The sequence below is a fragment of the Talpa occidentalis genome, unplaced genomic scaffold, assembly GCF_014898055.3.
Source record: "Talpa occidentalis isolate TD23 unplaced genomic scaffold, MPIMG_talOcc4v2.1 talOcc4.11, whole genome shotgun sequence".
Taxonomy (NCBI): Eukaryota; Metazoa; Chordata; class Mammalia; order Eulipotyphla; family Talpidae; genus Talpa; species Talpa occidentalis.
In genome coordinates this window covers 88907197-88921218 of record NW_023601104.1, presented here as the reverse complement: position 1 = coordinate 88921218, position 14022 = coordinate 88907197, and the positions used below count along the sequence as shown (strand labels likewise).

At 40.6% G+C, this 14022-nt stretch overlaps 1 protein-coding gene across 3 annotated transcripts in view; it reads left to right on the top strand.

Moving 5' to 3' along the window:
* Window positions 1-14022, top strand: part of NRXN3 (neurexin 3) — a 1487041-nt gene that overhangs the window by 664599 nt on the left and 808420 nt on the right. For all 3 annotated transcript variants that reach the window (XM_054691888.1, XM_054691889.1, XM_054691890.1), the window contains 4 exons: window positions 2864-2983; window positions 11100-11481; window positions 12036-12226; window positions 13348-13521. In XM_054691888.1, coding sequence (XP_054547863.1) covers window positions 2864-2983; window positions 11100-11481; window positions 12036-12226; window positions 13348-13521 — 867 coding nt within the window. The remainder of the gene's footprint in view (window positions 1-2863; window positions 2984-11099; window positions 11482-12035; window positions 12227-13347; window positions 13522-14022) is intronic.

The following is a 14022-nucleotide window of genomic DNA, read 5'->3' as shown; positions in this document are numbered from 1 at the left end:
TATGAATCTTTTTTCTTCCTACTCTTGGAGTAGTCAGACTTAAAAGGGCTGGAGGTTTTAAATGTAACCAGACAGTGGGGCATCAGAGGTTTCAGTTATTTTCTTCACATTATCGGTGCTAGGCTCTTCTATCCTAAAGTTTTAGGTCAAATGGACAGTTAAATACCTTGGTTTGAATCTGATCACTGTAGGCATTTTGAAGACACAGGAAGGATTGAAGTATCTGCAAGACTTCCACAGACCTGGGCCTCCCTGGTGGCATAAGGGTTAAAGTTTCAGCCCTATCAAGCTATCACCAGCCACTGCAGTGTGAGTTCGATTCCCGGCCAGGGAGCTCTACTCACATATGGTGCAGCAGACCTCTCCTGCCTTGCCTGATGCTCCCCTCAGCAGTGTATTTCAGTAGATCTGCCTGTTCTGCTCCCCACTCTGTCTCTGGTGAATCCTCTCACCCCCCACACCTCTGGCCACATTCCAGTTCTTGTTTGACTAGTAATAATAATAATAATAATAATAATAATAATAATTTTTTTAAAAAAAGATGAAACACAGACCTGAAGCAAACTGGTGTGCAATCCCTGTGGTTAATAAGAGAGGGATATAACAAAGTCCTTAAACTGTGTTTGTGTTAGTATCTCTCCCCTTAGCTTGTCCCCATCATGAGAATGAAGTGACATGCAAAAATCACCTAAAGGACAGATGGCATCTGTAGGAGATGCTTTAAGCTGCCTGTGATTTTAACAGGTCTGTCTCCATAGCCAGTATTTTCTGCATCTTTCTTTACTGTCTCCTTTCTTATGGAAGCATTTTCATGTAGAATAAAGTGGATAAAAGCAGAAAAAAGCAAAGGCAGATTTGTTTCTTCTGAGAACATTTGTTCTTGCTTCAAAGCTCCCACATGATGTGATCCTTTTCGTCCTCTGCCAGCAGTTTGTTGTAGAGCCACTGTTACATCAATCTTAGACCTGGATTTAATGAGATAGTGAACAGTGCTACCTAATGGGGTGCAATGTAGGAAAATTCCCATTATATGTGGGCATTTTAGATAATATTAAAGTCTGGCATACTCATACAGTAAAAGAAGCTAAGATTGATTGTGAAATGGCTTATTATAGAATTATTTCCCCCCAGGATTCACTGATCTTATGGCATCATTACTGAATTTGGGATTATTTGTTCCACTCTGAGTTTTTTCACCAAATTCTCTGGATTCCTGTTCCATTGGGGTTCCACTTGGGGTGTAGGTACATTTTGAAATTTTTAAAATACAGATTACTTGCTATATAAATTGTAATTAAAAGAAACAGTACTCTTCAAAAATCTGTTTGTTTTTCAAAGAGAAAATTCCCCCAAACTTCCATTACTATCATAATTCATATAACTAGAATTAAATAGGAACAGTCATAATTCAGAATTAAAGGTTGCAGTTTAAAATTGCCTACTTTAAAGTGTCTCTACTCAGGTGAAACTCTTTAAAAAATTTTCTTCCCAAAGAGTTTATAATATCTTCTGTTTGGAGGGAGGTGGAGGATGCAGGATAGTGAATAGTGAAAACTCCACAAAAATTCTTTCAAATTTACTTAAATAAAAATATATTGACTTTCATTGGTGATTTCCAGACAAATAAAGACCTATGCAGGCATCAATTATTCAGTGGACATTCATTAAACAATGGTGTTCCTGTAAGGTAGAGCAATGCATATGATCTTCTGAAACATTTCAGATGGATAATATCCATAGAGATGCATTCGACAGTTATATGTGTTCATATAATGAACACAACTTATTTCCAGAGATAGGATTTTTTCTATCTTGATTGACTACTCCAGGAAGATGTCAGTATCTTTTTGCATGGACTCAGCTACTCACACAGAGAGCAAACTTGCTCTAAGCCCTCTGGTTCTGTGCAATCTTCTTTGTCTTTTAATTTTAAATCTCAGTTCAGTGGTGAATGAAACATGGTGTTTCCCCCTTTTGACTGGGAAAATTGCTTTAATGCCTTAATGTCTGTCTTGCCAGTTTTCACCCTTAAATACTGTAATTCCATGTTGCACTGGATTCTTCCTGGAATTCAATTGAACATCTTTTCGAACATCTTAAGCAGGGATCTTTTGAGATGACTCGGTTTATTCCTTTACTGGGTGGTGCTTTCTACAGAATATTCTTTTGCTCTAAAAACATTCAATTTTTTAATTTTCTATTATTCCACTTTTTATGTCTTTGGATCTTTTTTGGAGGATGATAAATAATGAGATAATTCTGAAACCCCTCACATTCCCTTCAGGAGCATTATTTATGATGGTAATCCTTGACATTTTTATTATTATTGTGATGATTGTGATGATGGTCACTGAGTTCTGGTAGGACCAAAGGATAATGGCATATCAAGTTAAGAGCATAGATTGCACTGTTCTCTTCTCATCCAATGGTGGTACTCTCCAAAATTCAGACTGGTGTATTATGCATACATGACTAAATGATTCTAGAAAATGTTTGATGAATTTCCTGTATTTTCAAGAAATTCATCTAAACTCTAAGACTTGGGCAAACAAAATGATAGCTGAGGACCGTTTTCCATTAGTGTTTCACTTACTGCCACTGGCATTTTAAAACTGTGGATAAAGAAGGCACTTACTTCTTTCACTGTTTAGTTATTGCCCCCAGTATTGGAATTGAGGCTTTTGCATTTGGGAAGTCTTATGGAGGATCCTTTTGGAACAGTGACACTAGGATGAGCTTGGGGTGGGGGAACAGTTCCTTGAATGCTACTGGCTCATGTGTGCCAGTGTGGCTTTGACAACTCTGATGCCACAGCACAGCTCTCAGATCTGATTCTAACTTGGACACTTACCGTCGTCCTTAGGCAAAGGACCTGAGACCCTGTATGCGGGGCAGAAGCTCAACGACAATGAGTGGCACACCGTTCGGGTGGTGCGGAGAGGAAAGAGCCTTAAGTTAACCGTGGACGATGATGTGGCTGAGGGTGAGTACTTCCATGGGGACACTGCTTTCTCTTTGTGCTCTAGGTCGTTAAGTAATCAAAGGGCTTCTGCCAACTTTTATTTTGCTTGATGGTCACATGTCCTATTCAAGTAGACCAAGAAGCTCCTTCTCTATGATATTTTCATTAATCTGTGTTGTGGGATTTACCCTCTTCCGCAATGATATGTTGATGGGGCTTCTCCTTAGGCAGAGAGGATGTGAACAGCTGTAGGGTTCTGCAGGTCCTTCTATTGTTATTCACACGTCACTTGTCAATCATCTTCCCAAGTACTAGTCCCTTCCCACAATGAGTGAGTCACTCTCTGGTAGAGGAGATGGATAAACCAGAAATTCAGAACATTATGGAGCAAAGTAAGTATCTTGGTTAGTGTGTGATACTTACAAAGTGCTGAATAATTAATCATTTACTTAATCATTTACTTAATCATTATTTATTGAGTACCTACTCTGTACAAGCATTGCTCTAGAGGGCATTGGGAACATGTTGGTAAACAAGTGGGCAAGTCCTTGGCTGGTGGAATTTATAGTCTTAGGAGGGCAATGAATGCACACATATGTAAAGAAACAGTCAAAACCTCACACAAACACTAAGTATTTCTTGAGCCTGTCATATGTCATCAGTGTGTTGGAAATTGTAGATGATACTAAGAAAACACAAGTGACTGCCAGTTACATCATAGGACAAATGAATCTAGATAAGAAGGATTATAGTGAGATTCTGATTTGGATAAGATGAGAACACCAGAATTTTTAATCAGAAGAGGAAATTATCAGTTTGGGTTGGAAAAAGCTGGAGAGGTTGATGAAGGTAGATCTCCAGGCAGAATTTGGTGAGTGTCATTAATAGGATCAACAATAAAAGCTAGAGGGCTTCCAAGTTCATCTAACACACCACCTCCCTGAAGTCTACACTCACTAAGATTTCAGAGCAGTGCTCATCTGTTATGCACAATTCTTGTCCACTAGGGACAGAAAACTTGGGGCAATATGGGTACTGCCTGGACCTTGTCAAACAAGTCAGTGTCCTGAGCCATGTCTGCAATTTCTTGCATGGGTAAGACTGGTTTAAGTTAGGAGCCCTGGGGTTTTATATAGCTACTGTCCCTAACGTGCTTTCTGCCTTTAGAGCAGCAATGCTAAACTTTTTTTCCTCATTTCTATACTTGAATTATATTATTGCTAAGGCTCTTTCAAGCATAAAGCTTCTGTAGTTTTGGTTCAAGTAATTTTATATTCAGGAGCCTGAACTTCTATTCGTCTAGAGTCACCAATGATAGTGCACCATGTATGTATGTGTACGGGTGTGTCTGTGTCTATGCATGTATGTGTGTGTAGAAAGAGAGTGAAAGAGCCTGGAAAATTGAATCTATGGTCGAGGAAGAACAGTTGGCATTAGATGCTGGCTTAACTGTCTTACATATTTCAGTTCCTTAACTCTTCTATCATTCCCTATTGCCTTGCAAGGTAAGTGTTCTTATTGTCATTTATATAGGTGAACATGAAAGTTAAAGGAATTGTGTGATTAAACTCCAAATTCATGTTTGACTGATTTCAACACAAGGGACTGCTTGTTGAATTTCCCAGTCCATCCTAAGAAAATGATTTGTCTTAAAATATACAGAAAATATAATGAAATGTATTGCGGGGATACATTTGGAAGGTAGACTACCTTTACCACCTTCCCTCTACCCAATGGATCAAACAGAACCGCAAGATGTAATATACTCTAAAATTGTAAATAGAGATAATTTAGCCTCCTGTAATGAATGTAAGCAAGCTAGGAGACAGAAAGATGGCTATATGGTCTAGAACTCACAGCTGTCCTGAGTTAATTATATGAGACATTCCCTTGGGCTGGCAGTGCAGACAGGAACCTGCAAGGCAGAGATGATGATTCAAACTTCCTTGTAAATCCTCTGGGTTTAGACCAGTAGAGCAGAGTGACCCTGTTGTTTGCGTAGGAGCCACTAGATGGCGACCTCAGCCCAGTCTCCCTTGGCAGCCAGTTCCTTTGATTTCTATAGAAAATTATCCAGGGAAAATTATCCACCCTGAAAAGCACAGACATAAAAACTGCAGTACTGGGGATTGCCGTGTGTACGGCCTTCCTCTGTCTTTATTCTTTTACAGAACCTTTAGAATGAAGGTAATTATAAAGTGTGCTTTCTCTTACCACTAATAATTAAAAAGCAGGACTACACCATGGAATGCCTCAGTCATCTAGTAATTTGAAATTTGGAATTAATGAAATGCTTTCATTTGCTACATTACCCCCTATGTTGCTGCTGATAGGAAAAAAATCAGTCATAATGACAAAGAAATTTGGAAGAAGAAAAGAACTCTTTTGCTTCTGAGGTACAACCTTGGGTGGCTTTTTACAGTGATAAGGGGTTTGGGAATTTTAATTTTAGCTCACAGAAGTCATAAAATCAGGCAAATGAAACTAAAATACCACACAGTCCTCAGGTTATTAAGTAGTGTCTTATTGGCTTATTTAGTAATCCCTTTCATGCTGTTTAAGGCCCCCCAGGGTGTCAAATTTTCAGCTAGTTTGCAGAAATGATGCAAATAATAGGTCAGACTCATAAGAAATCAAAAGCGAGGAAAGAAATATCCTTCAACCTGGTGGTTCTCATTTATTATAATATAATGTATTCCTGGAAAGGTATTAAGTTCAGTTGACAGTTAATAAGAATTGATTGATTGATTGATTGATTGAACTGGATTTCTATTATCAAGAATAAATTAAAAGAATACCTCACTGGGGTTGTGCTCAGAATCGGAACCTAATGCTGTGTGAACTACCCACTCCACCTGGAACGTCTCACTAGCACAGAACTTCCCCCTCTACTTATGTTGACTTCTCTCTCTCCTTCCTGCATCCCACCCAGCACACATGTGGTACCAAAGTGTAAAGAGTCATTTTTCAAAGAAAATTTGTTTCATTCCTTACTAAAAAAATGGTAAGCTAAATTTGGGAAATGTTAGGTCAAACAAAACAAAGTGAGTTTTTCTGTTGCAAGACTTATTAGGAGCTTTTAAGGTGCTAATGCACATTGCTAATCAGCGATAATTAAGCAGGCAGTGTTCGCTAAATTTGTTTGGCTCCAGACCTCTTTTATTAAAACATTTTACAGAACATACTTTGAGAAAATGTTGATACCATGGAGGAAAGGATCTGAGAGTGGTGGAACCGGAGGATGGTGGGCAAAATGGTGCATCATTTACTGAGACTATATAAACCTTCATTTTCTCACCTTCTCTCCCTTGCCCAGAAACCGTGGAGCGCAAGTGGCCCCCTCTAAGCCCATCCATGATTTCTATGCTAAGCTCTTAGTGTTGGTGAAGAGCTTCATGTGCAGAAATGATGGTGCAAACTGACTCCAAGACATCTGTTTTAAATCTGCCTTCTGCAGGACTTAGGGATGCCTGCTGTACTCTGCTCCACACGATGGGGCATCTAGAAGAGGCAAGATGTGGTCACTACTTCAGGGGGGATTGTATTCTAGCAGAATAGAGAAAATGGAGAAAGAACAAGAAAATTGCTAACATATTTCAGAGAAAGAAAAAAAGACTACTGTATAGTTAATAATAGCTGAGAGTGTGAGCACTGGGTAGGGTTCTTTATACATATGTATGTATGCATATATATATATATTATATATATATATATATATATTCACATTTAGTTTAACTTCATTCCTGTTTCACAAGATGGAAAGCTGAGACACAGAAAAGTTATGGAACCCAGACATCCCAGTCTCCTACACCATATGCTAATGCCCTTAGAAAGTTACAGTTTGCACACAAACATTATTTTCCATAGGTTTATATTCTCAACCAACTCAATTGCTCTGAGGACTGCTCTGCATGCTGCTCGTTGTATTTGAATAGGAGCCAAAGCAATGTGGCTGTTCTGGAGCAGGTGCTGGTTCCTTAATCCATGAGTTAGATGGAGTGACATTAGGATAGTTGATCCTTGATATGAAGGATGAATTCATCACAGTATCTTCTGCATGGAAATTTCACCAGTGAAATCCCAGATGCAGCTTTTCTTGGGCAGTCATGTAGGGGATGAGTCAAGCTCTTTCTCTAAAGACTATTGTGTAGAAAAGCTGGCCTTTGCAATTAAATTCATTTGGGTTCCATTTGCAGTTCTAACACTTAAACTACCTGCATGATCCTTGATCGTGTGACTTAATCACTTTCAGCTCAATCACTTCAGCTCTGAAGCAAGAGAATGTTACTTAGGTACTGTTCATTGGTATAATGACAGTGATGGTGATTATGAAGTGCCTAGAATGTCACCTGGCATATAAAGACTATTAACTAGATTTCACTGTCTTATCTTTTGAATTACTCCTCTTTATTCTGAAATTTGAAAGTGGTTGCTGTGATGTACGCTTGTTTCTGTCCCTTCAATTGAAAAGCATTTTGGTCTATGGACAGCATTCAGAGAAGGGGAATGAAAAGTCCCTTGGATACCAATTTTGATTGGGTGATACTAAAAGATTTCAAATATGCGTTTGCTTAATTTGTCACCAGTTTCAAACTTTAAGTAATCTCTTCAATGCTTTCTCCAGATGCAACAGCATACTTGTTTTTTGGAACCTACATCCACAGCAAAATGAGTTTCTTTAGCATATGGTGAAGCCAATGCAAATTTGCATTAGAAAATACAAATTTTCTAATTTGACCTTTGATCCCCCATCTACGTCCTATAACCTCCTGACCCCCAACTTCTAGCTGAAGTGTTCTGAATCATCCCAAACTCTAAATCAGTCTGTGTCCCTGGGTTCAGATCTCAAATTCCATAGTTACTGTCCCTTTTCCTGCTTATCTAAGTCCTTCTTTGGTCTTTTTTTCTTAACCAAAACCATACATATTTTCTTGCTCTTTGAAATTCATTTCCCAGTGAGCAGAGTTTTCTAACCTCTCAATTCTGGAGGTCAGCATATCATAATTTTTCTAAAAGCTCCCAGTTGACATCAAAATCCCCTCTCTGATTCCTTTTGGAAACCTAATCTTCACCAGGAATCACCCCATTATCACTTCTTGGTTCTCATTGCCTATGTCTTTATTTATTCTTGTAAAATAAGAATTAGTATGACTACCGCATCATCATAGTTCAGTTCCTCTGTTTCTGTTCAGATTGTCTATAGCTTCCCCTCCCTATCATCCTCAAGCTTCTGTCCACATCCTTAGGCTGACTGGCTATAGCAAAATTGACATTGGGAATTTAAGTATTTCAGCCACTGCATTGTCTTAGAGCATGCAAATTTTACCCTTTGCTACCTTGCATCTTGATGATCAATCCAATTTTCAGTACTAAGTAATTTTATACAATCCTAGGTTATTCAATTATTAGCAGATTTATGTTTCATTTTGATTTTGTTCTATCACAATTTTATATTTAAGTTAAGCAGCAACATTTTACTTTTGCTTGTATTAAGAGAAAGATCTGTCACAAGTTGTCAAAACACCACACTGATGCTCACAAAATGTAAATCTGATTTTTGTGCTTGTGAGTTTCTTGGAATTAGCTCTGAGTAGTTTCCCAAAAAGATGAAATCAGAATTGAGCATTTGAAAGTGTGAGCTGGCTGAATCCCCCAGGTATTTAAGTTTAAGGGACACAAGAAAATGTAACTCCCACCCAACTCTTTATTTTACTACCTGAGTTCTATGGCAATAGAGAAAAAAATCATGCAAGGCAGGTGAACGTCGAAGGTCACTTTTATAAGTGGTGATGCTGTTAATGAAAAAAGTGACTTATCTAGTAAACTTCAGAATTAGACATAATTGTCCAGTGTCTCACTACCTAATTCAGTACTGGGGTGGGCATCTTCCACCAAAGAAGGCTTGCTTCTCTGACACCTGCTGTGGATGGGTGGGGTACATAGGTGTTTCATGTCAAGAGAAACAGGAAGTGCCAGGCCCAGCTATGCACATGCACTTTCTCTTTGCAGGTTATTCTTAATTCTTAATTTTTCAGCAGCTCTGGCCTTTCGTACTCCTTTAGCAAGCCAGCTTTGCACTCCCTTATCACTGAGAGTTATAAGAGAGAAACAAAGATGCTAAGGGCTATCTTGCTAGTGGAGTTTCTTCAACAAGGGAGGTAATAATAGGAGGGCAGAAATAAGGAAATTCTCCTTCCTCTCCCTCTAATGGGTCTTTAGGACTCCTTTGCTACATTTTAATGTTATTTCTCTATATAAAGGTTGAGGGAACCACTTTCTACTCTAGCCCTGATGTCGTCCTTGCTTTGTTACTAAAATTTCCAGTCACTGTTTTTTCTTTTTAAGATTTATTTATTTTATTTATATATGCACTGGGTACAGTCAAAAGCACGGGAAGGTGAGAGAATTCACTAGAGCCAGAGTGGGGAACAGAACAGGCAGACTGACGAAGTACACTGCTGAGGGGAGCAGCAGGCAGCAGGAGAGGTCTGTGCACCATGTGGGACCCTCGCCGGTGGCTGGGGATTGAACCGGCACTTCAGAGGCTGCGGGCAGCTTCGCAGCCCAGTGCTCGACCGCTGCACCACCGGGGGAGGCCCAGTCACTACTTTTTTCAAGTCCACTTCATTACCACTGCTCCTGTCCCTCACCACTTGCAGGTTAAAGGAGTTAATGAAATGTCTAAAAGATAATGTGTATCAGCTGGAGGTTGGTTGCAACTGTTAGACTCCATATCAAATGCTTTAGGCACAGAAGGGAATCTGACACTGCAGTGTTTAAAAGTCTGGAGTTGGCCGACTCTTCCAGACCTTCAAGAGGTCACTCTAGAGAGACTGCATTTCTCCATTTCCTGGTTGTCTTCTATGAGGGCTGTACCCTCAGGTAGACCCAACCCCCCAACTCTCCCCTCTCCCCAATCCTCCCTCCCTCTTCCCCAGTTTCCTCATAGCTTCCAGCAGCTCTGGCCTTTCGTACTCCTTTAACAAGCCAGCTTTGCAAAGATCACCTCTTTCCTCGGCAGTCCTGCCAAAGCCCTGTTACAAAACATCGCTGGCTAGAGGTGGGTTGTTCTAACACAGTGATTCTAAGGGTGGCCCCCAGGTCCATCCCAGGAGCCTCAACCGGGAACTTGTTAGATACAAATTCTAACAACCACATTTGGAATCATAAATTTTGAGGTGGGGTCCAGTGACCCATCTTAACAAGACTTCCAGATGATTCAGATGTCTGCAAAAGTTTGAAGGCCATGTCTTCCATTCTTAGACATACTCTTGGGCTCAGGGATAACAGACATTGAGTAGTCCAGCATGAGCAGCTTGTTCATTTCAGGAGCCAGGAACCTGTCAGCTTCATGCAGCCCAGGTGACTTAAAGGTGAAGTGGTGTGGGTTATGGAGGGAGTAGCTTCCCAAAGGAAAATTAGGTGTTATTATAAAAAAAAAAAAAAAAGCAGCAGTTGGGCCTCCCTGCTGGTGCAAGGGTTAAACTCTCAGCACTATCAAGCTATCACCAGCCACTGCAGTGTGAGTTCGATCCCAGTCAGGGAGCTAATCCACATATGGCACAGCAGACCTCTTCTGTCTCGCCCAATGTTCCCCTAAGCATTGTATTTCATTAGATCTATCTCTTCTGTTTCCCACTCTGTCTCTGGTGAATCCTCTCACCACCCCCTTCACCTCTAGCCTGCAGCCCAGTACTTGTATTCATAAATAAATAAAAATGAATCCTAAAAACTACCATAAAAGCAAATATTTGATAATGATGCCTGAGTCCTGTTTATTGTATCATTACCACAGGTGAGGGCAAAAGAGGCTTCCCTTCCTGTAGTGGTTTCAGTATCCAATCACCTTCTTGAATGGAGAAAAGTAGTAGTTGTGTCCTTTAGCTTGAGTTACCACCATCTCACATTCTCCTTTATAGGATGGGGCATTCTGCGTGGCTATGTGCACATGTAGGATGCAGACAACTACTTGGATGGGGCCAGTAATCAGCTCCCAACTGAGGCCATGTCAAGTGTATACTGTATTGAATATTTTGGTTTTTGGAACTGAATATTTCATGTGGAAACAAATTAGACCTGAAAGACACTGTTGGGGTGCTGTGACTTCCTGTTTGAATCTCATCTATGCTCATCACAGGTACAATGGTGGGAGACCACACCCGTTTGGAATTCCACAACATCGAAACGGGTATCATGACTGAGAAACGCTACATCTCCGTTGTCCCCTCCAGTTTCATTGGCCACCTGCAGAGCCTCATGTTTAATGGGCTACTCTACATTGACCTGTGCAAAAATGGTGACATTGATTACTGCGAACTAAAGGCTCGTTTTGGACTGAGGAACATCATTGCCGACCCTGTGACCTTCAAGACCAAGAGCAGCTACCTGAGCCTGGCCACCCTCCAGGCCTACACCTCCATGCACCTCTTCTTCCAGTTCAAGACCACCTCAGCAGATGGCTTCATTCTCTTCAACAGTGGTGATGGCAATGACTTCATTGCAGTTGAACTAGTTAAGGGGTAAGTGGTAGTCAAAGGGTCAGGGGTAGTCAAGGGAAAGTTGTTTATGCTTAGCCCTTAGCTCAAGCCCTACAACACGTAAAGACATGAAAAGAGTGTCCATTCAACCTACTACCTTCTATTCTTGATAACCCACTCTCAACTTCATTGATTAAAGTTATCTATGGAATGAGTAGGGTTGGAAGGGAAAGCAATTCATGAGCTGAAAGATCTTCCATTAACTCAGTACTACCAGACTTTTGACTATGAAAAGGAATGCTTTAAACATGTGGAAAAATTTACTTTTGCAGAAGAGGGATATAAGTTGTGTTGCATCTCTCTACAAAGCCCAAGTTTATTAATTTATTTACAATGCCCAAATTTATAAGAAGAAATGATATATAGATATTTCAGCACTACCTGTAACCCATATAAGCAGTTTTTTGAAAGTTGTCCTTTCTTCAAAACATTTTACTATCATGTGTTGGTGGGGACTGCCTTGTGTCAGTTACACACATTTTGCTGTTAAGCCACTTTGAGAATCTCAGGACACCCATGGTCATTTTGCCTTGTAGGTACATACACTACGTGTTTGACCTTGGAAATGGCCCCAATGTGATCAAAGGCAACAGTGACCGGCCCCTGAATGACAACCAGTGGCACAATGTGGTCATCACCCGGGACAACAGTAACACCCACAGCCTGAAAGTGGACACCAAGGTGGTCACTCAGGTTATCAATGGTGCCAAGAATCTGGATTTGAAAGGTAAATCTTGTAAGGTATTTTTTATTACTATTTAATGAAGTACATTTTTCTTGTTACATCCTTTCAAAATTTTAAACAGTAGAGGATTTCTCCCTTCATGGTCACCATAGACCTCCCACCATCAAAGCACTATAGTCTATCACCATAGTCCCTGCTCTTCCCCCTGTTTTCATGCTGTCCCTCTCCCTCCCCCCCCGGATCCTTTAGATCTATGAACAGCTTTCAAGATTTGTGTTTGTGCCTTTTTTGGTGTCTCTGCATTCTACTTCTAAGTGAAACCATGCAGTATTATCTTCCTCCTTCTGACTTATTTTGCTTAGTATAATCTCTCCATCCATTAAAGCTTGTAAAGAAGTTTATCCTTCTTTGAGCATTTCTTACCATTGAAAGGCTGTTTCCAGAGTCTGACTTCAGGTTAGGCATGTCAGACATGTGTGATGCAACTTTCAAATGTTGTTTGAACAATATCACACTCTTCCCTAGTGAAATGTGTTCCATGTGTGCTTGGCCCACTCCTCAAGGTGTGGTGCTTTTCTCTGTCACCTCAGGCAGTGGGAGCTGAGGCAGCAGGTGATAAATATCACCTGTGGAGGGCCCTAATCCAGAGGGAGGATTATGGGTTTTGGAATCTCAGCAGAATCACTCGCTGCTCGGGTGACTTTGGTCGCATTTTCTGTCTTGTTCAGCTTCTGTGTACTTTTTTGCAAAACGAGGATAATGATTGTTACTACCTTTATGGCTTGTTAGGTGTTTTGATGGCCTCATGTTTGTGAAGCCCTCAGCATGTCAGTAACAAGCACATAAAAAGCGCTCAATAAATGGTGGTATTGTTGAAATGTTATTCATCTTTACTTCATCATAAAATGGAAATGATACCTACCTCAGAGAATGGGTGTAGTGATTAAAATTAGTGAGATGACATGTATAAAATGAGTAACATAATAAACATGATAAACATTACTTTCTTCTTTTTACATTGTAAACACTCTGGTAATTATTTCATAGATTCCATTTCCCCCAGACTGTATTATCTTTGCCTAGTAAATGGTCAGAAGCACTGGGGCTCTAGTTGACATGGGTCCATGTCCTTTACTCCTTTGCTTTGTTGCTTTTCTTTTCAGGTGACCTCTACATGGCGGGCCTGGCCCAAGGCATGTACAGCAACCTACCAAAGCTTGTAGCCTCCCGGGATGGCTTTCAGGGGTGTCTGGCCTCAGTGGACTTGAACGGGCGCCTGCCAGACCTTATCAATGATGCCCTCCACCGGAGTGGACAGATCGAGCGTGGCTGTGAAGGTACAACTTCTTTTCTTTATAAGCTACAGCATTGTTGCAAGCACCGAGCCTCTTTGCTGCACCTGCCAGTGCCTCCTTCCTCAGTTTACTGGTCCTCTCTCATTCCCATTCGCCATCTGACATTGCATCACCATTGGTGTCCTTCTGTCACTGGCTGTATGTCAAGACATGTGCCACAAGCTCCAGGAATGTTTGTGGGCAGATGTCTTCCCAGTGTCACATACTGGTCAGTAGAAGTCCTTTCCTGGCATTGACTTCTGGCTTCTTCTGACGTGTGCCTTTGCTTCCAGCATGGCTGATAGGGCAACAGGGAATTCTGTTTGTATTTTTACACATGGGGGGTTACAAATCAGACTTTCGTATGGATACCCCCTCAAAAAATGTTCCCTATGTCAGTGATGGCAACTGCATTATTTAATGCAAACTCAGCAAGACTAGGAAAACAATGTCAGAACTCCATAAAGAGTTGAGGAAATGAACATTTATTGAGTACTTACTAGC